The 26,164-nt window shown below is 48.3% G+C and overlaps 1 protein-coding gene across 1 annotated transcript in view; it reads left to right on the top strand.

Annotated features, from left to right (window-relative positions):
* Positions 1-26,164, top strand: part of LOC140430140 (paladin-like) — a 157,878-nt gene that overhangs the window by 117,446 nt on the left and 14,268 nt on the right. The window contains exon 15 of the mRNA XM_072517649.1: positions 11,502-11,657. Coding sequence (XP_072373750.1) covers positions 11,502-11,657 — 156 coding nt within the window. The remainder of the gene's footprint in view (positions 1-11,501; positions 11,658-26,164) is intronic.

Genomic DNA, 26,164 nt, shown 5'->3' with positions numbered 1-26,164 from the left:
CCATGATGTTATGGATTGTGGTTGAATATAATTCTGCTGTTGATGGCCCACAGCATCTCAAAGGTGCCCACTTTTGTTTCATCCATTCAGGGAATGTGGGCATTGCTGGCTAGTTCATCATGTGTTTCCCATCCCTAATTACCTTTGTGAAGGTGGGATGAGCTGTATACTTGAACTACTGCAGCCCATATGGTGTAGATACAGCCACAGTGCTTTTAGGAATGACAATCCAGGATTTCTACTCAGTGACAGTGAAGGAACTGTGATGTATTTCCAAGTCAAGAAGATGTGTGGCTTGGATAGGAACTTGGTGTTCCCATGTATCTGCTGTCCATGTCCTTCTAGGTGGTAGAAGTCATGGGTTTGAAAGGTGCTGTCCAAGGAGCCTTGGTGCGTTCCTGCAGTGAGTCTTGTAGATGGTATACACTGCTGCTACTGTGCGTCTGTGGTGGAGAGAGTGAATGCTTGTAGATTGAGTGCCAATAAAATGGGCAGCTTTGTCCTGGATGGTGTCAAGCTTTTCGAGTGTTGTTGGAGCTGCACTCACCTAGGCAAGTGGAGAGTATTCTTTCACACTCCTGACGTGTGCCTTGTAGACAGTGATCAGGTTTTGGGGAGACAGGAGATGAGTTACGCACCTGAGGATTCCTCGCCCCTAACCTGCTCTTGTAGCCACAATATTTACCAGTGTCTGGTCAATTCTAACCCCCGGGATGTTGATAATGGTGTATACAGCAATGGTAATGCTATTGAATGTCACAGACAATGGTTAGATTCTTCCTTGTTGGAGATGGCCATTGTCTGACATTTGTGTGGCACGTATGTTACTTGCTACTTGTCAGGCCACGCCTGGTTATTGTCCATTAAATATCAAGTTGCGATGGTTAGATCTTCTCTTTTTGGAGATGGTTATTGCCTGCTATTTTGTGTGGTGTGAATGTTATTTGCCACTGTCATCCCAAGCCTGAATATTGTCCAGGTCTTGCTGCATTTAGACATGAACTGCTTGAGTGTCGGAGGAGTCACGAATAACGCTGAACATTGTGCAGTCATTTGCGAACATCCGGAACTTTGACTTCATGATGGAAGGGAGGTCATTGATGAAGCAGCTGAAGATGGTTGGGCCCAGGACATTACCCTGAGGAACTCCTGCAGTGATGTCCTGCAATTGAGCTGATTGACCTCCAGAACCACAACCTTTGTCCTTCGTGCTAGCTATGACTTAAACAAGGGGAGCGTTTTCCCATTAATTCCAGTTTTGCTTGGGCTCCTTATGCCATACTCCGTTAAATGCTGCCTTGTTTTTCAAGGGCAGTCACTCTCACCTCACCTCTTGATTTCAGTTCTTTTGTTTATGTTTGAACCAAAGCTGTAGTGAGGTCAGGAGTTGAGTGACCCTGGTGGAACCCAAACTGAGTGTCAGTGAGCAGATTATTGCTAAGCAAGCGTCACTGAACAGTATTGTTGATGACATTTTCCAACTCATATCTGATGATCAAGAGTGATAATTGACTGGTTTAGATTTTTCCTGCTTTTTGTGTACAGGACTTACCTGGGCAATTTTTCCTATTGCCAAGAAACTGCCAGTATTGTAGCTGTACTGAAACAGCTTGGCGAGGAGAGCAACAAGTTCTGGAGCATTAAACTTCAGTATAATTGTCGGAATATTGTCAGGGCCCGTAGCCTTTGCAGTATCCAGTGACTTCAGCTGTTTCTAGATATTTCCTTGAGTAAATTGAATTGGCTGAAGACTGACATCGGTGATGCTGGAGATCTCTGGAGAAGGCCAAAATTGATCATCCACGTGACTTCCGGTGGTGACCACGGAGTGAGCGGTCGCACATTTGGTGGCTCCCGCTCGTGGTGGACTTTTGGATCTTTTCCCCCGATTTATGGTTGGTCTGATCGATAAAGCAAGGTGCTGGGGAAGTAGAAGAGGAAGATTCCTCACCAGTGTATGGATTCGTGGACCAGAAGTGGCCTGAAAAGAAGAGAGCGTTGGTCGAAGACGGGAGTGGAGCCTGTGACACGGGAGTATGGCGGAGGGTCAGGGACCGAAACTGCTGGCCGAGTGGCCGACGGATCAACTTGTGGCCTTTCTCCATGAGAAATTTGCTCAGCAAAGAAAGGAATATCTGGAAGACCTGGTCAGGGTGGTGGATCCAATAAAGGCGGGGATCGATCGCATGGAGCAGAGATTGGAAGCCCAGGGCCAGGCGATCCAGAAACTGGAAGAGGCGGTGGCTGAACACAATGATCAGCTAGCCACGATCATGGCGGAGATGGGGCTGATAAAGGACCATCAGAAGAGGCTGCAGGACAAGGTGGAGGACCTGGAGAACAGACCGCGTGGGTAGAATCTGAGGATTGTCAGCCCGCCAGAGGGAAGTGAGGGAATGGACGCCGGTGCATATGGTGGCACGTATGTTTGAGAGGTTGTTGGGAGAAGGGCGTTAGCTCGGCCTTTGGAGGGAGACAGGGCTCATGGGGTGCATATGGGGAAGCTGCAGAGGAACGAGCTGCCGAGGGCGATGTTGGTACGAATGCACCAGTTCCTGGAAAAAAACAGATCTTGAGGTGGGCCAGGCAGACGAGGCGCTGTTCATGGGAAGGCAGCGAGCTGCGTGTCTGCCAGGACCTGGATGCGGAGCTGGCCAAAAGAAGGGCAAGTTTCAACAAAGCGAAATCGTCCCTTTTTAAGAAGGGGCTGAAGTTTGGCACGTTGTACCCAGCACGTTTGTGGGTAACATATGAGGGCCAGGAACTTAATTTTGGATTGCCAGAAGAAGCGATGAACTGTATCAGAAATAAGGGACTGGCAGGAGATGGAGGACATTGAATTTTGGGGCGAGTAGTTATGTTTTAGAACTTTTGTTAAACTTCTTTTCTTCTGGTTTTGTATGCATTGTTTTGCACTAAGTTTGGGGCCGTTGCTCAGTTTTTTTTGCAGGTTAACTTTGTTCTTAATGGGGGATGGTGGGTGGCATTCTCTTCTTTGTGTTTGTTGGGGATTGTAATGTTTGCATATGTATGTAAGTTGGTCGAGCGGAGTGGGGGGGAAGGGGGATCAGTAGGGGCAGGATGCTTGGTGCCATGGGCGGAGGCTACCAGGCTAGCTGGGCGGGCTAGCTTACGGAAGCGCAGTGGGGGGGCGACCAGGTGATAAATTTGTTGATGGGGTTTGGGATTGCTATTGAGCTATGGGGTGGTGGGACAGATCTGCTGACATGGGCGGGATCGACAAATGTCGACAGGATGGGGTCGACAATGCGTCAGGTCAGAGAATCCCTGGGGGGGAAACGTGAATCCTGCCCCGCTGCCCCGACGACGGCTGCCCTATTCTCCGGCGCCGATTTTCGGGGGCCAGCGGGAGTCCCGCCACTCTGGTGGAGTCCCCCCACGAAGGCCTGGCCCGCCATTGGGACCTACCGATCTGCGGGTGGGCTGGTTCCGTGGGGGGCCTTCATTGCTCCGTGCCCCTGTAGGGCTCCGTCATATTGCCCGGGGGCTGGTGCGGAGAAGGGAACCCACGCGCATTCGTGGAAATACGCCGGCCGGTCTGCGCATGCACGGAAATATGCCGGCTGGTCCGCGCATGCGCAAGATCACGCCGGCCGTTCCGCACATGCGCGAACTCGCGCCGGCTGGAGCGGCGCCAACCACTCCAGCGTCAAACTAGCCCCCGGAAACGTGGAAAATTCCTCACTTTCAGGGGATGTTGACGCTGGAGTGGTTGCCGCCGGTTTTCCCGCTGGCGTGGGGACATAGCTTCATTTCCGGAGAATCCTGCCCAAGGTGTACTCCCGGATTGACTTTTTCATTTTGGATAGGGCATTCCTGGCGGGGAGGGTAGATACCGAGTACTCGGCGATTGTTGTGTTGGACCATGCCCCACACTGGATGGATTTTCGGGGGAGCAAGGAGGGGGAGCCAGTGCCCGCACTGGAGATGGGATGAGGACTGTTAGTGGAGGAGGAGGTGTGTGTGCGGGTGAGGGTGGCCATCCAGAATCCTGTGGAGATAAATGACACAGGGGAGGTTTCGACAGCAACGGTTTGGAAGGCGTTGAAAGCAGTGGTGAGGGGGGAGTTTATTTCGATACGGGCACAGAGGAAGAAGGTGAAACGGGTAGAGATGGACAGGCTGGTTAGGGAGATTCTTCAGGTAAACAGGAGGTACTCGGAGGCCCCGGAGGCGGGGCTGTTGAAGGAGCGGCAGAAGTTACAGATGGAGTTTGGTCTGCTATCAATAGGGAAGGTGGTGGGGCAGTTGAGGAAGGCGAGAGTGGCGGTATGAGCATGGGGAGCAGGCCAGCAGGATGCTAGCACACCAGCTTAGGAAACGGAAGGCAGCGAGGGAGATAAGAAGAGTGAAGGATAGAGGGTGAAACACGGTCTTGGACCCAGCGGGGGTGAACGGAGCGTTCAAAGAATTTTATAGCAGGCTGTAAGAGTCAGAACCCCCAGCTGGGGTGGAGTTTCCAAGGATGGAGGAAGAGTTGGTGGAGGGTCTGGGAACCCTGATCGGGCTCGTTGAAGTAATAATAATAATAATACTCTTTATTGTCACAAGTAGGCTTACATTGCAAATGAGGTTACCGTGAAAAGCCCCTAGTCGCCATATTCCAGCACCTGTTTGGGAACACAGAGGGAGAATTCAGAACGTCCAAATTACTTAACATCACGTCTCGGGACTAGTGGGAGGAAACCGGAGCATCCGGAGGAAACCCACGCAGACACGGGGAGAATGTACAGACTCCGCACAGACAATGACCTTGCCGGGAATCGAACCTGGGACCTGGTGCTGTAAAGCCACAGAGCTACCCACTGTACTACCGTGCTGTCCAAGTAGTGGAGGGATTGGAGGCTATGTAGTCAGGCAAGGCCCCGGGACCAGAGGGGCACCCAATGGAATTCTACAAGATGCTTTCTGGGGTGCTTGGGCCCCTGTTGGCAAGGGCGTTTAATGAGACTAGGGAGCGAGGTGTTCTTCCCCCAACAATGTCACAGGCTTCGATTTCTCTGATTCTGAAGTGGGAGAAGGATCCAGAACAATGCGGGTCATATAGGCCAATCTCCTTCTTAAATGTAGACCCCAAATTGTTGGCCAAGAGTTTGGTCTCGAGAATAGAGGATTGTATCCCAGGGAGGACCAGATGGGATTTGTCAAAGGAAGGCAGTTAGCGGCCAAAGTTAGAAGGCTCTTTAATGTGATCATGATGCCCTCCGAGTGTAGGAAGGTGGAGGTGAAGGCCGCTATGGATTCGGAAAAGGCCTTCGACTCGGTGGAGTGGGATTATCTGTGAGTGGTCCTGGGGCGGTTTGGGTTTGGGCGGGGCTTTGTAGACTGGGTCCGGCTGTTGTACCAGGCGAGTGTGCGGACGAACCGAGTGAGCCCGGACTATTTTAGAATGTACCGTGGGATGGGGCAGGGATGTCCCCTCTCTACACTGTTGTTTGCCTTGGGTATATAGCCATTGGCATTGGCGCTGAGAGCGTCAAAGGACTAGAAGGGGTTAGTCCGGGGGATGGGGGTTGGGGGGTTTTGGAGCACAGGCTCTCGTTATATGCAGACACCCTACTCCTGTATATGTCTGACCCGTTAGGGGGGATGGGAGAGATCATGAGGATCCTAGGGGAATTTGGCCTGTTCTCAGGGTATAAATTGAACATGTGTAAGAGTGAGGTCTTTGTGATCCAGGCGAGGGGGCAGGAGAGGAGACGGGTAGATGCCATTTAAAGTGTTGGGAGGCAGTTTTCGGTACTTGGGAATTCAGGTGGCACGGGGATGGGAGCAGTTACATAAATTAAATCTGGCCCGGTTGGTTGAGCAGATGAAGGAGGATTTTCGGATGTGCGATACGCTCCCGTTGTCACTGGCGGGGAGGGTACAGACCGTTATGGTGATGGTTCTCCAGAGATTTTTGTTTATGTTTCAGTGTCTCTCTATTTTTATCCCAAAAGCTTTTTCTGAAAGGGTCAATGCCGTGATCTCTGGGTTTGTATGGGCTGGTAAACCCCCGCGAGTAAGGGGGATGCTGTGGAGTGAGCCGAGGCGAGGTGGGGGGCTGACCTTACCGAACTTTAGGGACTATTACTAGGCGGCAAATATAGCCATGATCAGGTAGTGGGTAGTGGGGGAGGGGTCGGTTTGGGACCGGGTGGAGGCGGCATCATGTAGGTGCACAAGTTTAGGGGCATTGGTAAAGGCACCTCTGCCGTTCTTGCCGGCTCAGTACTGTACAAGCTCGGAGGTAGTGGCAGTTCTGAGGATATGAGGACAGTGGCGGAAGCATATGGGAGTGGAGGGAGCGTCGGTGTGGGCTCCAATTTGTCGGAACCACCGGTTTATGCCAGGGAGGCTGGATGGAGGGTTTCAGAGGTGGCAGAGAGCAGGGATTGAGAGACTGGGGGATCTGTTTATTGATGGGAGCTTTCCATGTTTGGAGGTTTTGAAGGAAGAGTTTGAACTGCCAGGAGGGAATGGGTTTCGTTATCTGCATATGAGGGACTTTGCACGGTGGCAGGTCTCAACCTTTCCACTGCTACCGCCCCAGGGATACAGGGCCAGGTAGTCTCAAAAACGGGAGTGGGGAGGAGAAGGTCTCGGAAATTTATAAAGAGCTGATGGAGTGTGAGCGAACCCAGATAGGGGAGGTAAAATGTAAGTGGGGAAATGAGTTGAGTAAGGAAATGTAGGTGGGTCTACGGGAGGATGCTCTGAGCAGAGTCAACACGTCCTCATCATGTGCCAGGCTCAGCCTGATCCAGTTTAAGGTGGTTCACAGGGCACACATGATGGTGGCCCGGATGAGCAGGTTTTCTGAAGGGGTGGAGGACAGGTGTGGGCGCTGTGCGGGAGGACCCGCGAATCATGTCCACATGTTTCGGGCATTTCCGAAGCTTAGGGGATTCTGGCAGGGATTTGCCGATGTCATGTCCACTAAAAATGAGGGTGGTACCGAGTCCAGAGGTGGCGATCGTGGAGTGTCGGAAGACCCGGGAGGGCAAGAGAGGCTGACATTTTGGCCTTTGCCTCCTTGGTAGCCCGGAGACGGATCTGATTAGCGTGGAGGGACTCGGAGCCCCTGAAATCGGGAGAATGGGTCAGTGACATGGCCAGGTTTCTCAAGCTTGAGAAAATCAAGTTCGCCCTGAGAGGATGGACGTTAGGGTTCGTCCGGAGGTAGCAGCCGTTTATCGACTTCTTTGGGGAAAATGAAACTGTTAGCAGATACGATAGGGGGGGGGGGGGGGGGGGGCTGGTTAGTGAACGAGGGGTGTAGGGGGAGATAATTTAGTTTAGTTTAGGCGAGATCAGCGAGAGGAGGAGGAGGGACTGGGGAACTGTTTGTATAAGCTATGTTGGCTGGGTATGGTTGTTGGTTGGGGGGGACGGTGTTATTTACTGAGTTATGTTTACATTTGTCTTTGTTGTTATAAAATCATAAATGCCTCGATAAAATGTTATTTTTTAAAAAGACAGATCATCCAGTCCGCACTTCTGACTGAAGATTGTTGCAAATGCTGCAGTTGTTTCTTTTGCACTGATGTACTGGGCTCCTCAATCATTGAGGCTTGGGATATTTGAGGAGCGCCCTGCTCCAGTGAGTTGTTTTATTGTCCACCACCATTCACTGCTGGATGTGGCAGGACTGCAGCCCTTAGACCTGAGGGGCTGTTTAGCACAGGGCTAAATCGCTGGCTTTGAAAGCAGACCAAGGCAGGCCAGCAGCACGGTTCAATTCCCGTAACAGCCTCCCCGAACAGGCGCCGGAATGCGGCGACTAGGGGCTTTTCACAGTAACTTCATTTGAAGCCTACTTGTGACAATAAGTGATTTCCATTCATTTTTTCATGTGGTGGCTGTGGAATTTAACTCTGTCTATCATTGGCAGTTTAGGCTGTTTGGCACACAAGTAATCCTGTGCTGTAACATCACCAGGTTGACACATCCTTTTTAGGTCTGCATGGTGCTGCTTTTGACATGCTCTCTGCTCTCTTCTATACAATCCCCTATTAAACACATTCCATTTTACTCCCCCACTTGAATAATTCCCTGCTCCACGGTGTAGTAGTTGGTTTGTTTATCATCTCTGCAGTCCATGCTCTCGGCCACACATACTTCAAGAACGTCATACCTATTGGGCTATTACAGGCCTGAGGCTCCTACATTGCTACCTTCTGTGTTCCCACATCTGCCTCAGATGCCACATCCTCCTGAACCTGACCATGGACCAAATAAGAAGAACCTACCCTAAGCGTAGTGACTGTCCCCTACAACAAGGTGCCTAGGTAACCCTCTCTGATGCAACATAGTGTCTCAAGCTCAGAATCTAGCTTATCAACCCTGAGCTGAATTTCTATAATCTGCAGAAATTTACTGTAGATGTGCTTACCCTGGATCACACACCAGCACCCAGATGTTATAGCTGCGGTACATCATCTGTCCTTGTATCTTAATTGTGTGTGTTTTTTTAACCATTTATGTTTCAGTTTCAAAATATCACACAACTATTACCTGTAGTTATATTAAATAGTTAACTGATTAAGCTATAAATCTAATACAATTCTTATATCTCTCTTGTACTGGTTTTAACGATTCCCAACTTGGGTCACTGTCTGTACGGAGTTTGCACGTTCTCCCTGTGTCTGCGTGGGTTTCCTCCGGGTGTTCCATTTTCCTCCCATGCTCCAGTGAGTTCCAAAGACGTGCTGTTAGGTGAATTGGACATTCTGAATTCTCCCTCTGTGTACCCGAACAGGCACCGGAGTGTGGCGACTAGGGGCTTTTCACAGTAACTTCATTGCAGTGTTAATGTAAGCCTACTTGTGACAGTAAAGATTAGTACAAGAACAATTGCCCCCATTTAGGGAGATAAAATCTTAAAACTCACCAACCATTCACATACCTGCTCAGCTAATTAATTCCGTTGAACACTCATCGGCGCTACTGGAGGCTGAGGAAAGGTAGAAAAAACAACACCTCCTTCCCCCTCTGCACCAAATTTCCACCTGTGCCAAATTCCCAAATTTGCACTTGTTCCTATTACTGTCAGGCCTCACCATCTCCACTTGTGCTCCACTCTCATTGTAAAGGGCTGGGTAAAGGCAAATTTTACAGTGATTATTTGGCATTTTCTGTTCAGATTTCTATTACTTTACCTTTATTAAAAGGAAACAAGTCATTGGGTGAGGGGATGACATTTTCCACCTTGGAAGGAAGAGTAGAGAAGCAGGGCATTTTTAACTGGCGAGAGACTGTGAGATATTGATATCCAGAGTGACCTGGTGTCATTGAATGTGAATTGCAGGAAGTCAACATGCAAGCACAGCAAACAATTAGGAAACAAATTGGGCTGGATTCTCCGCCGTCGGGATGCTCCATTTTGCCAGCAGCCCGGGGGTTTCCCAACGGCGTGGGGCTGCCCCATAATGGGAAACCCCATTGACCAGCCGGCGAAATGGAGCATCCCGCTGGCGTGCTGAACCAGAAATCTGGCCCGGCGGGACGGAGAATCCAACCCATTGTATCTTAGTCATCATTGTATATAAATGAAGACATTTTACTGTAATTGTATTGGGCATTGCTGCGGTGTTGGAGCAATGTGTGCAGTTTTGGTCTCCCTACCTACACTAGACTGATTTCCTGAGGGTTTAGAATTAGAAGACTGTCTCAGAATAAGGGATCGACCATGAGATGAGGAGAAATTTCTTCACAGAAAGGATTGTGAATCTTTTGAATTCCCTATCCCAAAGGGCTGTAGATGTCCAATCATTGAGTATATTGATAGACTTTTGGACACTGAGGGGATTAAGGGATATGGGAATAGCGTGGGAGCACAAGAATTAGAAGCAGGAGTAGGACGTTCTTCCTCTCGAGCCTGCCATTCGATAAGATCATGACTAATCTGAATATGGCCTCAATTCCACTTTCCTGTGTGCCTCCCATAACTCCTTGACGCCGATGTGAACAACTTATCTTCTGTAACTTAATTAACTGAAGCCTGTCAGTGCTTACAATGCAGATGTAACTTCCTTGGCTTGTTTCCAGAAGGGAGTGCACACCACCCATGTTAGAGTGGTCAACATCCAAGAAGAAATATGAGGAGTCACATTAATGTTGAATAAAAATATAGGAGCTTGAAAACCCCAGATTGTAGCAAGTCAGGTAGGGGGACCTGCAAGTGAAAAATTCAGTTGCACCTAAAACTTATGTTTGCATGAACTTTAGTTGACAGCCCAGAAATTTGAACATGCCCACATTTTGCAGATGTGGGAGACATTCCCTGCATCTGGATGGTGAGGCCTGAGGTTTCTCCAAAATTGAGCCTTGGTCTATATTTGAATAAAGCCAATAGGGTGGCGGGAACAAAAGGGGGTACGAATTTGAACCTCTGTTACATTGCTTTGACCCTCAAGTAAATGGATTGGGTAAGGGAACTGCAGGGGCTGGAAACACCCACTTAAAATACTTCTGAAAATAAATGTTTACCATATCTATCGCCTTCCCTTCATCTATCCAATCTGTCCTTTCTTGAAAAAAAGATCGATTCTAATTGTTCACTATAAATATCCACGTTATCCTGCTCCCTCTTCATGGGAAAAGGTGGAACATTAGCAAGGTGGCCTTCCCTCCAGTCTCCTGACACAGCTTGGCTATCGTAAGATTGACAAATTGCGCTCAGAGCATCTATTGTCTCTTCTGTGACATCCCACAGTGCATGCCATCAAGATTATCCACTTTGAGTTGTGCTGATGTTTTGAAAAAGAATTGCTTTTAGGGATCTAGGAATAAAGATTCACTTTGTTCACCTTCTAAAATTCTGGTAATCACACAATACAATGTGAATGATGCTGTTGACTAATCATTGCAATCAATCTCCACAAATTACTGTGATCGGGTTAATCACTGGGAAGATGCTGTTAAAGATGATTTCAATCTCCTCTGTAGGAGCTGTTCATGCAGGAGTAGCCCTTTTTCATGGTTGGTGCTCTGCTGGGCACATGTTGCCTGAACAACAGGGGTCTTACACCCACCTCAATGAACCTGCAGCCAGGCTATGCCAAGGTTTACCTGGCGGTCTTGCCATGTGGTTTGGACACCCCCTCAACGGGGACCAGAGGATTTGGGGGGCACCTTTAAGTGGTCAGTCATTGGCCACTTAGGGCCATATTGGCTCAAGGACAGGTGGGCTGCCGGACACCCATCCCGACACTGGTAAAATACCAATAGAGCATGGTGTTGCCCACCATCGTACTCAATTTTATGACCACCCCTCCCCCCTCTACACTTGCAATTCTGCCCTTTAAGTGGATTGTGCACCCTCCCCCATACCCCAGTGCCTTCTTGTGACATTGTAACTTTTGAATCCACATGAGCAACTCCACAAACGAGGTTTGGCATTAATACAAATGGTACAAAGTTGAATATTGATTCTGCAACATGTATTGATCAACATTGCTAACTTCTTAAAACATTATTTGTTTCATTCATTTCAGTCGAAAGGGGCAAAGAATAAAGACATTGCTGCAAGCTTACACTTATGTAGCCTACAGTACTTGGAGAGGTATTTTTACCTTATTCTTTTTGACACTTATCTACACCTAGAGAAACCAGGAAAATGGGAAAGATCCTTCAAAGAATGGATGGCTGAGGTATGAGGTCAAAGTACTGCGCTGTTTGCTTTCTGTTTAATCAGCACCCCTTTTCTCCTGCACTATGAATTGTCATGAACCTTTGAAATTTGGCATTCTTGCGGTTGTCCTGAGTGTAAGTTGAAGCATGTCTCATTTTTCAGCAATTTTCAAGTTCTGTACCACCAAGTAACCTCTATCTGCGTGGATAGGAAGATTATGTACACTGTGCAGCGGGCATCGTGGTGTGTGCCATCAATAGAACCGATTTGTGCTTGAAAATTTGAAACAACTTCTGTTATTCATTCTCAGGATATGGGCATGGCTGTCAAAGCCATCCCTAATTATCCTTGAGAAGGTGGTGGTGGAGTTGCTTCTTGACCCACTGCATTGCAGCACCCGCGACCTCTTTGGAGGACAGTTATTAATTGCCCACATTATTATGGAATTGGAGTCACATCGAAGCCAGACTGGACAAGGACATAAAGGATAATGACTCATAGGACCCCTACAAAAAAAAATCCTCACATCACTTTTACCCCTTTCGCCAATTACTTTGAATCCATGCCCTTTAGTTTTTGATATTCTCTTGAGTGGGATAGGTTTCTCACTATTTACCCTGGCCATACATCTCAGGATCTCGAATGCTCCTATCAAGTCTCCTCTCAGCTTTCCTTTCTCCATGGAAAACAGTCCCAACCTCTCCAATCTATCCTCATTGCTTCAGTTATTTTTCCCTGGAATCATTCCTGTGAATCTCCTTTATACTCTCTCCAATGTCTTCACATCTTTCTTTAAGTATGGCACCCAGAACTGGACGCAATGCTCCAGGTGACCCCTAACTAGTGTCTTATACTAGTTTAACATGACCTTCTTACTCTTGTACTCAATATGCCTATTAATAAAGCCTAAGGCACTCTGTGCTTTAACTGCTCACTCAACAGGCCCTGCCATCTTTAGTGAATTATGTACATGTACACTGAAGTTCTTCTGTTCCCAAACCTCCTTTAGAGTTTCTCCCTTTATTTTATACGCTTTCCATGTTCTTCCTGCTAAAATGAATCACCTCACACTTCTCTGCATTGAAGTTCATCAGCTACTTGTCTGCCCAATCCGTCAACATGTCTATGTCCTTCAGAAGTTCAAGCCTATTCGCATTATAGTTGACATCATTTTCAATGTTCATATCATCTGCAAATTTTAAAATCATGCTCCAGGCACCACAATCTAGGTCATTAATATATATCAGGAGGAGCAAGGGTCCCAATACTAATCACTAGGAAATTGCACTGCGCTAACCTTCCCCCAATCTGAAAAACAATCATTTATCACCACTCTCTGTTTCCTGTCACTCAGTCAATTTCTTATCCGAGTGCCTACTTTCCCTTTCATCCCATGAGCGAGATCTTTGTTCACATGTCTGTTTTGAATCTCCATGTACACCTCATCAACAATGTTGCTCTTATCAACCTTCTCTGTTACCTCCATAAAAAATTCCAACAAATTAGTTAAACATGATTTTCCCTTAATGAATCCATGCTGGCTTTCCTTAATTATCCTGCAGTTGTCTAAGTGACTATTGATTATGGCCCAATTTCCAATAGCTTTATCCTTGCCGTCCTTTTTGAACAAGGATGTAACATTCACAATTCTCCAGTCCTCTGGTATTTCCTCACTCTGAACTTTCACTGTTTTAAGGGTTCTCTCTCTGTGAACTTTCATTGCTTTAAGGGCTTTCTCTCTCTCTCTCTGAACTCCTGCTGCTTTAAGGGCTCCCCTCCCTTTTCTCTCTCTCTCTCTGAGCCCCTGCTGCTTTATGGGCTCTCTCTATCTCTGCATTCCATCTGCTTTATGGGCTCTCTCTATCTCCGAATTCCTGCTGCATTATGGGCTCTCTCTCTCCATACTCTCACTGCTTTATGGGCACTGCCTATCTCTGAGTTCCTGCTGTTTTATGGGTGCTCCCTCTCTGAACTCCCACTGATTTAATGGTTCTTTCGCTCTCACTCCAAACCCTCATTGCTTTAAGGGTTCTCCCTCTCCAAACTTCCATTGCTTAATGAGTTCTCTCTCTCTCTGAACTTGTGCTGCTTTAAGGGCTCTCTCTCTCCAAAACCGCACTGTTTTGGAAAGGACAGCACGGTAGCATTGTGGATACCGCAATTGCTTCACAGCTCCAGGGTCCCAGGTTCGATTCCGGCTTGGGTCACTGTCTGTGTGGAGTCTGCATATCATCCCCATGTGTGCGTGGGTTTCTTCCGGGTGCTCCGGTTTCCTCCCACAGTCCAAAGATGTGTAGGTTAGGTGGATTGGCCATGATAAATTGCCCTTAGTGTCCAAAATTGCCCTTAGTGTTGGGTGCGGTTACTGGGTTATGGGGATAGGGTGGAGGTATGGACCTTGGGTAGGGTGCTCTTTCCAAGACCTAGTGCAGACTCGATGGGTCAAATGGCCTCCTTCTGCACTGTAAATTCTATGAAATAATCATTTTCTGTGCTCCCTTTCCCTCTATCTCCAAACTCGCATTGCTTTATGGGTGCTCTCTCGCTAAATCCCCATTGGTTTCAGGGCTGTATCTCCAAATTCTCATTACTTTAATGGCTCTCTCTCGCTCTCTCTCTATGAAATCCATCTGCTTTATGGGCTCTCTCTCCAAACACAAATCTTTCATGATCTCTCTCCGAAGGCAACTACTTTAGGGTCTTTCTCTTTCCTGACACCCACTGCTTTAAGGCCCCTCTCTCCCTCTCTCTGAACCCCTACTGCTTTATAGACTCTCTCTCTCTCTGAACTCCTGCTGCTTTATGGGCATGCTCTCTCTGAACTCATGCTGCTTTATGGGCTCTTTCTCTCGCTGAACGCCAATTTGTTATGGGCCAGAGTTTAGAGAACCCCAAAGTGTATCATGGAGTTCACCTGACCCACAACTTTTAATAGATTGTGGTATGGGGAGCACACGGCCCACTCTACAGGTGTGGTACAGCAGAAATGGAAAAGTATTTTTTAAAGCAAAACAATGTTTATTCTATGAACTCAAGTTAACCTTTCTAAAACAAACAGTGAACATCTTAGCAACCAGTAAATCAAATACACCCCCCCAAAGAATACAACACTAAGTAATCTGTATGCTGTCCTTTTAACACCCAGAAGACTTAACAAACCTTTAAACAGAAGCACATCAGAGTTTACATTCACTACTGAAAACATTTATAATTCTGAATTCACCAAATGATTAAGAGATAGTCCTTCATGGCAGAGACCTCAACAGTACAGCTGCTTTTTCTGACTTCAGCTGCAACACACTGAAAAACAAAACCAAAAAGACAGACACACCCAAGCTTTTCTCAAAGTGAAACTAAAAAGCAGAACCTGAGCTCAGCTCCACCCACACTCTGACATCACTCTAGTAACATGAGCAGCCAAACATTTCTTAAAGCGACATTCTCATGACACGTCCCCCCAGGAAACAAAAATAAACAATCAACTTCAAGATGGTTTCATTTTTCACCTTTTCACTATTCTTTAAGGAATGCACACAGTAAATATACTTTATTGTTTCAAAAAACAACGCACACAAACAGGTATAATAACATAGTCCATTTTCTTTTGTTCTTCTTCCTCCAACTGAAATTGCTTCCGTTCATCACATTCATGCCAAAGCATCGGCTATCACGTTTTCTCGTCCTGCCACATGTAACTCCACAGTAAACTCCAGCGAAACAGCCTTGCATTGTTAGTCCGGAATCGCTCCGAAAATGCCAACGGATTATGATCAGTATATATAATGGTGTCAGTCGGATTGCTGGTTACATAAATATGAAAATGTTGCAAAGCCAGCACCAAACTCAAAGTCTCCTTCTCAAATCGTGGAATACTTTTTCTGGTGAGAATTCAATTTCTTTGAAAAACAACCAACAGACCGCTCTAGCAACTTCGTCGTCGTCTTGTAGAAGCACCGCACCTACACCCACAGCACTCGCATCAACCGCCACTTTGAATGGTTTTGTATAATTTGGGATGGCTAACACAGGAGCAGTGGCTAACACAGCCTTCAGGCCATCAAATGCCTGTTGACACTCCGCTGTCCACTGGAAGTTGTTATGCTTCTTGAGCAAGTCCGTCAGTGGAGTGACCACACTGCTAAAATTGGGTACAAATTTCCGGTAAAATCCACTCATACCAAGAAATTGCATTATTTCCGGTCATGTCGAGGGTATCGGAAACTCCCCAATAACATTTGTTTTCACATCCCGTGGGACCATTCGACCCTGTCCGATTGTATGGCCAAGGAAAGTGACTTGGGCCTTTCCAAATTCACTTTTGGCTAGGTTTATCACCAAACCCGGTTCCTGAAGTCGATCGAGTAACTCCATCAGATGTTTCAAATGTTCTGTCCATGTCTGGCTGAAAATTAGTTCTTCCCAATTTATTTCTACAAACTTGCCCATGTGATATCAATAACTTTTTCAGGTCAGTTCGTTTTTCCTCCAGAAGATATCTCAACAATTTATCCCAATTTTTAAGAACATCTGCAATTTCCAATTTAATTTGAGGTATGTCAAATTCACAGTCATCTGTATTTGGTTCGTCACTTTGAGTTCGAATCATTAAAACCTCCTCCTTTTTTTTTCTCTCCTTCCCTTTCAAAGTACCTTTTAAGCATATTCGCATGACACACTCGGTGAGTCTTCCTTCTATCTGGTGTTTTTACCACATAATTCACCTCACTTAATTTCCTTTCAATCTGATAAGGTCCTCAAAACCTAGCTTTTAAAGGCTCCCCTAACACTGGTAACGACCCTAAAACTTTATCTCCACTGGCAAAACTACGAACTTTGGATTTCTTGTCCGTGACCTGTTTCATCACATTTGTGCAACTTTTAAATGCTGTCAAGCCAATTCACCTGCACTATTTAATCGTTCCCTAACATTTGACACGTAATCCAATAATGTAATTTCCGATTTCTCACTCACCAATTTCTCCTTAATCAATTTAAGTGGTCCTCTTCCCTCATGACCAAAACTTAGTTCAAAAGGACTGAATTTGGTTGATTCATTAGGTGCATCCCTAATTGCAAACAGTACGAATGGAATTCCTTTATCCCAATCCTCTGAATAATCTTGACAATAAGCCCTCAACGTCTGATGCCACCTTTCTAACGCTCCCTGTGATTCTCGATGGTACGCAGTTGATTTAAATTGTTTTATTCCTAAGCTATCCAGAACTGTTGAATAACTTTGAGGTAAAATTTGATCCTTGATCCGATTGTATTTCTGTGCGTAGTCCATATCTGGTAAGGAATTTAGTTAACTCCTCCACAATCTTTTTAGCTGTAATATTACATACAGGAATGGCCTCTGTAAACCTAGCAGACTCATCCATTATAGTCAAAAGATGTTGATTCCCACTACTTGTTTTAGGAAACGGTCCTACGCAATCAATTAGAATCCTTGTAAAAGGTTCCTCAAATGCTGGAATGGGTGTTAAGGGTGCTGGTTTTATCACTGCTTGAGGTTTTCCTATCACTTGACATGTGTGACATGATTGACAAAATTTAACTACATCTTTATGTAGTCCAGGCTGTTGCTATATTTGGTTGGCTCTGAATATGGCGGTCAATATGGTCGCCTTCCTTAATTCTAATTATGTTTTCTCTAGAGTCGCCAGGTACCTTTCGATACCGCCACAAGGTTCAAAACTGAATACTGATCAAAGACTCAATGCTTATTTATTTACACACACAGTTAAATCTACTCATGTACAAATACTACAGACTAAACTATCACTACTGCTAAAGCCTATACTTAGCTTCGGGCGCCCACTCAGTCTGAGGAACAATGGCCGTTGTTCGGTTCTGAGGCTGCTGGGGTCGAAGTGGTGAAGGGAAACAGGTGAGGTCGTCTGTCTGGTAGCGTGCGTTGACCTTGGACTTACTTGCTTCTGGTGCAGCTGGTGGACAGGTCTCTCCTTGGTGAGAACCGGGTCCAAGAGCCAGAAACAAACAAAAGAATTTCAAACTGAAAGTGCCAAAATGGGGGGGCGTATGGGCAGCGTCGGGTAACAAATGGGTGGAATCCCCGGGTAGGACAGTGATCAGTGCCGTTTGTGCTCTACCCGAGCGTAGCTGACCAGAGGGGGGGGTCCTCAGGCAGGGCGGGGACCAGTGCCGTTTCTCCACTGCCTGAGCAACTGGCAAGAACGGGTAAGAATGTGGTCGTTGTGGGGCCTGCCTCTCGTGATTACCTTCAAATCAGGACAGTAGTTATGAGTGGTGTCTGCTGACAAACTAGTTCCTCTGACCGGTTGTCTGTTGACAAACTTGTTCCATTAACTGCCAGTGGGCGTTAAAAGAGTGGTGGCGTGGGGCCATGAAAACTTTTAAATTCTCAAACAACATTTAACATGTACATTAAACGAACAAACATGGTGCAGGTTCCATCAGAAAGGACACCGTATCTCTCCATCTGTTTCTTTTTGCCATCATGTGGACACCTCATTGCTCAGTAGTGAACAGGGTCGCAAAGGGATTTGTTTGGTGGGAGTCAGACTCTATGTCATCATCTTCTCCTGGCTGCCATACTCTTGACTGGAGTAGTTTGGCTAAAGCTGCTTGGGGCAAATTGAGGTCCATCTCATCATTCCCGGATGAACGAATTGTCTTGGTGCCAGAATCGTGTGTCGAGGTTGGAGCTACTAGGTTTTAATCCGTAATCGTCAGGCGGTGGGTCTGGGTCAGGGGCTTTGATGTACGTCCTCAGACACATCTTCAACTCCACCCCCAGAGGCAGCAGTAGCGAGATGTGGTGTGCATGGTTGTTCTGTGAGCCATAAGCCTTAAGCTGGTTTATGTGAAACCACGCAGACTTGCAGTTGGGATATGTGATCTTGTATGGGGCTTACTTTGACCGAAATGGAGTACGGTCCGGAAAATTTGGGGGAAAGGAATGAACTGGGGTTGTATAGGGAAAGCATCACTTGCTGCCCTACTACAAACCCGGTGGCGTGTACCGTTTTATCGAAACAAGCCTTGCTTTGTTTCCTCCTGGTCCCAAGTCTCACAGCTGCTGCGAGCTGGGCTGCCTTTATATTCTCAATAAGCTGCTGTACAGCATTTTCATGAGTGAGGGCGGTGACTGTAGGGCTGGCCAAATCCAGTCCAAATAAAAACTCTGTCCCTTTCATGGGGTGTCCGGTCATGAGGGTGTGGGGGGTGTATCCAGTGGACGTGGATACCGTGTTTCTTGGGAACATTAAAGCAAATGGGAGAACTGAATCCCAGGTGCTGTTGTTCTGTTGCACCATTTTCCTGAGAGTGGCTTTTAGAGTCCTGTTCATCCTCTCTACAATGCCGCTTGACTGGGGCTGGTATGCTATGTGAAACTTCTGCCTAATTCCGAAAATTGTGAGGACGTTCTTCATTACTCGTCCTGTAAAATGGGAGCCTTGATCGGACTCTATACTGCGCGGGAGGCCCCATCTTGTGAAGATGTGCTGTGTCACTTCCGGTTGTGGCGATGCCTTGCTAGCCGCACGTTTCGGTGGCTCCAGCTCCGACGGACCTTCGGGCTCTTTTAAGAGCCCCAATGGGAAATCTTTGGGCGACGCAACCCGATGTGGGGTGAGTGAGTAGGGAGTCCCCCCCCCCAACGAAGGAGGAAAATATCGGCAGCGGCGGCTGCAGCGCGAGGAATCGTCGACGAAAGGGACAGAAAGGGAAAAGACACAAGATGGCGGCGGAGAAAGCTCAGGCGACATGGGGGCCCGAGCAAGACAAATTTTTGAGACGGTGTGTGGAGCTACTAAAGAGGGAGGTGCTGACCCCGATGCTACAGGCAATTGAGGGGCTCAAGGAGGCACAAAGGACCCAGGAGACAGAGCTCCGCGTGGTGGAGCAGAAGGTGACGGATAATGAGGACGAGATCCTGGGCCTGGCGGTCAAAACACAGACGCATGAGGCACTCCATAAAAAGTGTATTGAAAGGATTGAGGCCCTAGAAAACGGAGCACGAAGGAAGAACCTTTGGATACTGGGTCTCCCTGAGGGAGTGGAAGGAGCGGACTGTGGAGCTTATGTAAGTACGATGCTAAGCTCATTGATGGATGCTGAGGCCCCTGCGGGCCCCTTGGAGGTGGAGTGGGCACATCGGATCCCGGCGAGAAGACCAAAAGCGGGAGAACCACCCAGGGCGACAATCGTGCGATTTCACCGCCTTAAAGATAGAGAAGAGGTCCTGAGATGGGCTAAAAAGGTACGGAGTAGCAGATGGGAGAATGCAGTGGTACGGGTGTACCAGGATTGGAGTGCGGAGGTGGCGAGAAGGAGGGCGAGTTTTAACCGAGCCAAGGAGGTGTTACACAAAAAGGTGAAGTTCGGGATGCTGCAGCCGGCACGACTATGGGTCACGTACCAGGAGAGACACCATTATTTCGATACGGCGGAAGAAGCATGGACCTTTATTAAAGAGGAGAAAAAGATCGGAACTGAGGGACTGATACTGCAGGGAATGTTATTGTTAATGTTATGGTTGATGTAAATAGAGAAGTAAATTGGGATGGGGGAGACACTAGGAAATGTGGGCGCTGGTGAGGGGGGAAAGAAGGGACATAGGCGGAGAATGAGGAATGGGAGGGGGAGGGGAAAGGGAGCTGCGCCACAAGAGGCGGGTCAGATAAAGGGATGTTCCCGCGCCAGAAAGATTATGGCGGGAAGATAGGCGCAAGGCGGATGGGAGTTCCCCACACGGGGGGTGGTCAAGGAGTGAGCAGGAGTAGCCGGGGTCAGTTGAAGTCAGCTGACTTACGGAAGTAATATGGGGGGAGCAATTACGCTAGAAAGGGATCTGGGGGGGTGGGGGGGGGACAACTGGGTTGCTGCTGCGGAAATCAAAAAGGAAATGGCTAAAGAGTGGGTGGATGGGGATGGAATGCGACGCTTGGGGAGCGAGTGGGAGCGCGGAGGCGGGATATGGGACTGGCCTAGAGAAGGTGATGGCTAGTCGACACGGGAGGGGGGCAGGTAGCCCCCTAGTGAGGCTGATCACGTGGAACGTGAGAGGCCTGAACGGACCGATTAAAAGGGCCCGAGTGCTCGCGCATTTGAAAGGACTAAGGGCAGACGTGGCTATGCTCCAAGAGACGCACCTGAAGGTGGCGGACCAAGTTAGGTTAAGGAAAGGATGGGTGGTACAGGTGTTCCACTCAGGACTAGATGCAAAGAATAGAGGGGTGGCCATATTGGTGGGGAAACGGGTAGCATTTGAAGCAAAGAACATCGTAGCAGATAGCGGAGGTAGATATGTAATGGTGAGTGGCAGGCTGGAGGGAATGGAGGTCGTGTTGGTTAATGTATATGCCCCGAATTGGGACGATGCGGGATTTATGAGACGGATGCTGGGGCGTATACCGGACCTGGAGGTAGGAAACTTGATATTGGGAGGGGACTTCAATACCGTGCTGGACCCGGGGCTAGATAGATCCAGCTCAAAGACCGGAAGAAGGCCGTCAGCGGCCAAGGTGCTCAAGCGGTTTATGGACCAAATGGGGGGAGTGGATCCATGGCGATTTCTTAGACCGAAGGCCAGGGAGTTCTCCTTATTCTCCCATGTCCATAAAGTGTACTCACGGATAGATTTTTTTGTTTTGGGAAGGTCGTTGATCTCAAGGGTGGAAGAAGCTGAGTATTCAGCCAAAGCGGTTTCGGACCATGCCCCACACTGGGTGGACCTGGAACTAGGAGAGGAAAGGGAGCAGAGAGCACTCTGGCGATTAGATGTGGGATTGATGGCGGACGAGGGAGTGTGTGGAAGAGTGTGGGGGTGTATTGAGAGATACCTGGAGGTCAATGACGACGGGGAGGTCCGTGTGGGAGTGGTATGGTAAGCACTAAAAGCGGTGGTCAGAGGAGAGCTGATCTCCATTGGGGCCCACAAAGGGAAAACAGAGGCCAAGGAAAGGGAAAGATTACTGGGGGAGATTTTAAGGGTGGATAGGGAATTTGCAGAGACCCCGGAGGAGGCACTGTACAGGGAGAGGAGACCACTCCAGACGGAGTTTGACCTCCAAACCACCAGAAAGGCGGAGGTGCTGTGGAGGAAGGCACAGGGGAGGAGGTATGAATATGGGGAAAAGGCTAGTCGCCTGCTGGCTCATCAGTTGCGAAAGAGGACAGCGGCGAGGGAGATAGGGGAATTAGAGACGAAAAGGGAGCCACGGTGCGAAGAGCAGGGAAGATAAATGGGGTGTTCAAGACCTTTTATGAGGGACTGTATAGGTCCCAACCCCCAGAGGGAGAGGAGGGGATGCGGCAGTTCCTGGACCAATTGAGGTTCCCGAGGGTGGAGGAGCAGGAGGTGGAAGGCCTGGGGGCACCGATTGGGGTGGACGAGGTTATTAAGGGGCTGGGAACATGCAAGCAGGGAAGGCCCCGGGACCAGACGGGTTCCCGGTGGAATTTTATATACAGTATGTGGACTTGTTGGCCCCGTTGTTGGTGAGGATGTTCAATGAGGCCAGGGAAGGGGGGACTCTACCCCCGACAATGTCGGAGGCGACGATATCGCTAATTTTGAAGAGGGATAAAGATCCGTTGCAGTGCGGGTCCTATAGACCTATTTCATTATTGAATGTGGACGCCAAATTGCTGGCAAAGGTACTGGCATCGAGGATTCTACTCATGTGGAAGGAGGCAAAACCCCCCGGACTGGAGGCCTGGGTAAACGATATGGCGGGGTTCATAAAGCTGGAGCGGATAAAGTTTGCCCTGAGAGGATCGGCTCAAGGGTTCACCAGGCGGTGGCAGCCATTCCTCGACTACCTAGAGGAACGTTAGAGGGAAGACAGATGACCAGCAGCAGCAACCCAAGTAAGCATGTCTGGAACCTGCCTTCGCTAGGGCGTCTGCTTTAACGTTACCAGGGGTGGAAGAACGGTGATGACTGCGAACCTTAATGATACCATATTTCCTATCTTTAGCTGTCTCTAGTATATGCCGGAGTAATGGGGCTGAGGGTAGGGGCTTTCCGTCTGCGGAAACAAATCCTCTAGTTTCCCACAGGGTAGGAATTCTGTTCAACTATTGCAGGCATATAAACTGTACGAATATATGTCCGCTGGGGTCGGAAACGAGTCAGGGTGATCAACAATGTAAGCTATGGCTGCCAGTTCTGCTGCCTGCGAGCCTAGATGTCCTGGCAACTTTAATAAAATCTCGTCTAGGGCGCGTCCCTGCACGTCCTCTACATAAATGCCGCAACTGGTGATTCTCTTTCCATTCAAAACTGTGGAGGAGCCATCCACATACATTTTCAGGGGTGCGCACGTGTCTGTGGGCTGGGGTCTCTGGGGTGCATTACCTGCTTTCCTGGGAGCTGACTTAGGTATAAATGGGCCTGAATTATGGTTTGTGGTGATGATCACACACTCATGTGGGGTACCTGCATATTGCAAATTGTCGGTTGGGAAAGTGTGGGTCTTGGTTCTTTTAACTGTAATGTCCCGTCCCTGTAAGAGAAGGGTCCAACGGGCGTGCGGATTTGCCTGACTGTGCCATCTTTAAGTCAGCCGTCTAACAATAGCTGTGTTGGGGTGTGTTCAGTGAGAATGGTGATGGGGTTGAGTCCTGTAATGTAGGCGAAGCATTGTACTGCCCAAAAAGCTGCGAGCAGGTGCCTTTCGCAGGCAGAAAATCCTTGCTTGACAGAATCTAACATGCGTGAGGCATATGCTATGGGGCGTAATTGGTCATTGCGTTCCTGGAGGAGTACGGCCGAAAGGGTTCGGTCGGTGCTTGCTACTTTGATTGCGTACGGGGAAAGTGGATCTGGGACCTGTAATGCGGGGGCTGTGCTGTGGGCTCTCTTTAAAGCGTCCACGGCATCCGTGTGCTGTGGAAGCCATTCCCAAGGTGCCTGTTTCTTGAGAAGGTCGGATAGGGGTGCTGCTTTTGTGGCGAAACCGTCGATATGGTTTCTGCAGTAGCCAACCAGTCCCAGAAATGACCAGAAGGCTGAGACATTATGGGAAAGGGGCAATTTGACGATCGAGTCAATTCTCTTTTGCTCGATCTCGCGTTTACCATGAGTGATTACTATAACCAAGTAAATCACTTTTTCCTGCAAAATCTGAGCCTTCTTGGGGTTGACTTTACATCCAATCTGTTTTAGGAGTCCTAGAAGTTCGGCGAGAAGTGAAATTTGCTCTCCCTTTTTGTCTGTCTGTAGTAGCAAGTCATCTCCATACTGGACCAGACAATCGGGTCGGGAACATTTTGCCAGTCCATTTGCCAGCTGTCGGTCGAAAATGGAGGGTCGAACCAGCAGTCTCTACTGCGCTAATTCTGTTTTCATAGTCTCCAACTGGGAGCGTGGCGGGGGCTCGTGTTGCCTTTGCCATTCTCCAAACACATTTATTAACCGGATCAAAAGAGAGGTTGTGGGAGCTCATAAAGTCGATTCCTAAGATGTGTTCAGCTATCTGGGGTAGATCGACCAGAACTACGGGGTGTTTTGTTTTAGTGTTCCCTATTTGTATCGCTACAGGGGCTGTGATGTGTCCCTGCTGTAAATGCCCTGTCAAACCGCTGAGTGTAATGGTATCTGTCGTGGGCCACGTGTCTCGTTGAAACATCGTGGAGGAATTGAGCGTGGTGCGGGACCCTCCTGTGTCCAAGAGAAATTCTACGGGGTGTCCCCGAACTTTGCCTGCTACTACGGCTTGACCGGACATGTCCCAAAGGGTGTCGCAGACCCAAGTTGGGGAGCCTGAACACCATCAGTCGGTGCCGTTCATGTCCGCGTTCTCTGAACGAGCGCTAACGCTATGGATTGGCTTTGCCCTATTCTTATTTAGGGTACTTGTCTGTTGGTTTCTCTGCTGCTTTTTGGGCGCGTTGCACATTCATGCATAGCGTCCTAATTCTCCACAGTTGTAGCATTCCTGGGATTTGGGTTGTGGTGGGCTGTTCCTGCCCTCATTTACCCATGCGGGGTTCTGGTGCATCCGAACTGGATTCATGTCCGTCTGCTCTTCCTCTGGTTTTGCAAATGCAGTTTTGCCTTGGACGGATTGATCCCAAGCGCAGGACAATCTTTTCAAAGCCCATTTCTCGTTGTGGGCCTAGTCTGAGGGGTCGTAATTTGCGCAAGCTCTCTGTCCTGCCTCTGTCGCATGAGAGACTAGGATTCGAGTCCATTTGGCCATATTATCCACGGACAAATGGGCGCAGGCTAACTCTCCGAACACCGTGGTGAAGTGTATCCACAAGTGTCCAGCAAACGCTGTGGGGTGCTCTGTTTTCTTTTGCCTACACTTGTTTAGGCCTTCTACGGGTCTCCTCTGTTATAGCCGATCACATCGAGGATCGTTGTGTGCATTTCTTGGAGTGTGCCTCCTCCTACATTCTGTGGGTCGGGAAGGGCTGCCACGACTGAAGAGCCGAGGCTTAAAACTGTGAGCTTCACTTGCTCCTTTTCGTCTAGGCTGTACATGGTAGCCTGCTGTTTAACTCTAGTGAAAAACTGGTGGGGGTCTGATGTGGGAAGGGTGTAATTTTTCCATACACGTCCTGTAATTGGGTCACGTTTAACGGGATTGTACATAGGAAATCTGCGTTTCCTTCTGCTGCGGCCCTGCGGTGTGTGGTTACAGGGTTCATGGGGGTGTGTTCTGCCTGTTCAGTCGGGGGTTGGGGTGCTTTCCTTTTTTGTGTTTTTTCTTGCGTACATGTCCCATGTACGTATCTATGGGCAGTTTCATTTAACTCCTGCCAATCGGGGCCGTTTTCCTGGTCTAACTGGGGTCCAAACGTACTTTGAAACCCATTCTGGACAGAAAGCAGAGATTGCAATTCTGCAATTTGCTTCCGGCACTTTGCGTGATCTGCCGAGCTCTGCCTTTGTTCCATCGTGGAAGTGTGGAGCGCTTGTAGGGCTGCTTTTAAATCATTGCACTGTTTCTGCAATTGCTCTACCTGTTGCTCCGTCTCTTGTCTTACCAAGACCGCGCGTTATGTGTCCTGGTAGGCCTTATCGTCCTGGGTCTGAAAACTACTCAAATGGGCGAGACAAGACTGGTGTGCCAGCTTGGCATCATCCACCTCTCTGTCCCTCAATGCTAACTGTTCTCTTAACTCCTTATTCTCCTTCTCAAATTTGCTCACATCTCCCTCACTATTTCTGTCTCTCTCCTCAATCTCTCTACGGAGCATCCTAATGACCTCCTCGGTGCCTCGCAATTGTGCCAAGCAGGACACGATTGCCATCGGCTTGCGAGCTTTCCCCAAGCTCTTCTTATGAATCTCTGACAGGTTCTCCCACCAAGTATGTCCTATACTCCCGGGACCTGTTTTGTCATTGGTGCAGAATTCACTCCAAAGGGGCCATCCTTTCCCTTTGAGATATTTTCTGATCTCTTCTTCTCATACGGGACACTGTCCTACTCTACTGGTCGCTGCAACCTCAAATTCCTGGGGATTCATGAGGTGTACCATTGCCTTCATTGCCATTTTCTCTCTATCTCTGGGTTCTCTACT

This window comes from Scyliorhinus torazame, chromosome 9 (assembly GCF_047496885.1).
Source record: "Scyliorhinus torazame isolate Kashiwa2021f chromosome 9, sScyTor2.1, whole genome shotgun sequence".
Classification (NCBI taxonomy): domain Eukaryota; kingdom Metazoa; phylum Chordata; class Chondrichthyes; order Carcharhiniformes; family Scyliorhinidae; genus Scyliorhinus; species Scyliorhinus torazame.
The sequence above is the reverse complement of the archived record's forward strand: the minus strand, read 5'-3'. Positions and strand labels throughout refer to the sequence as shown.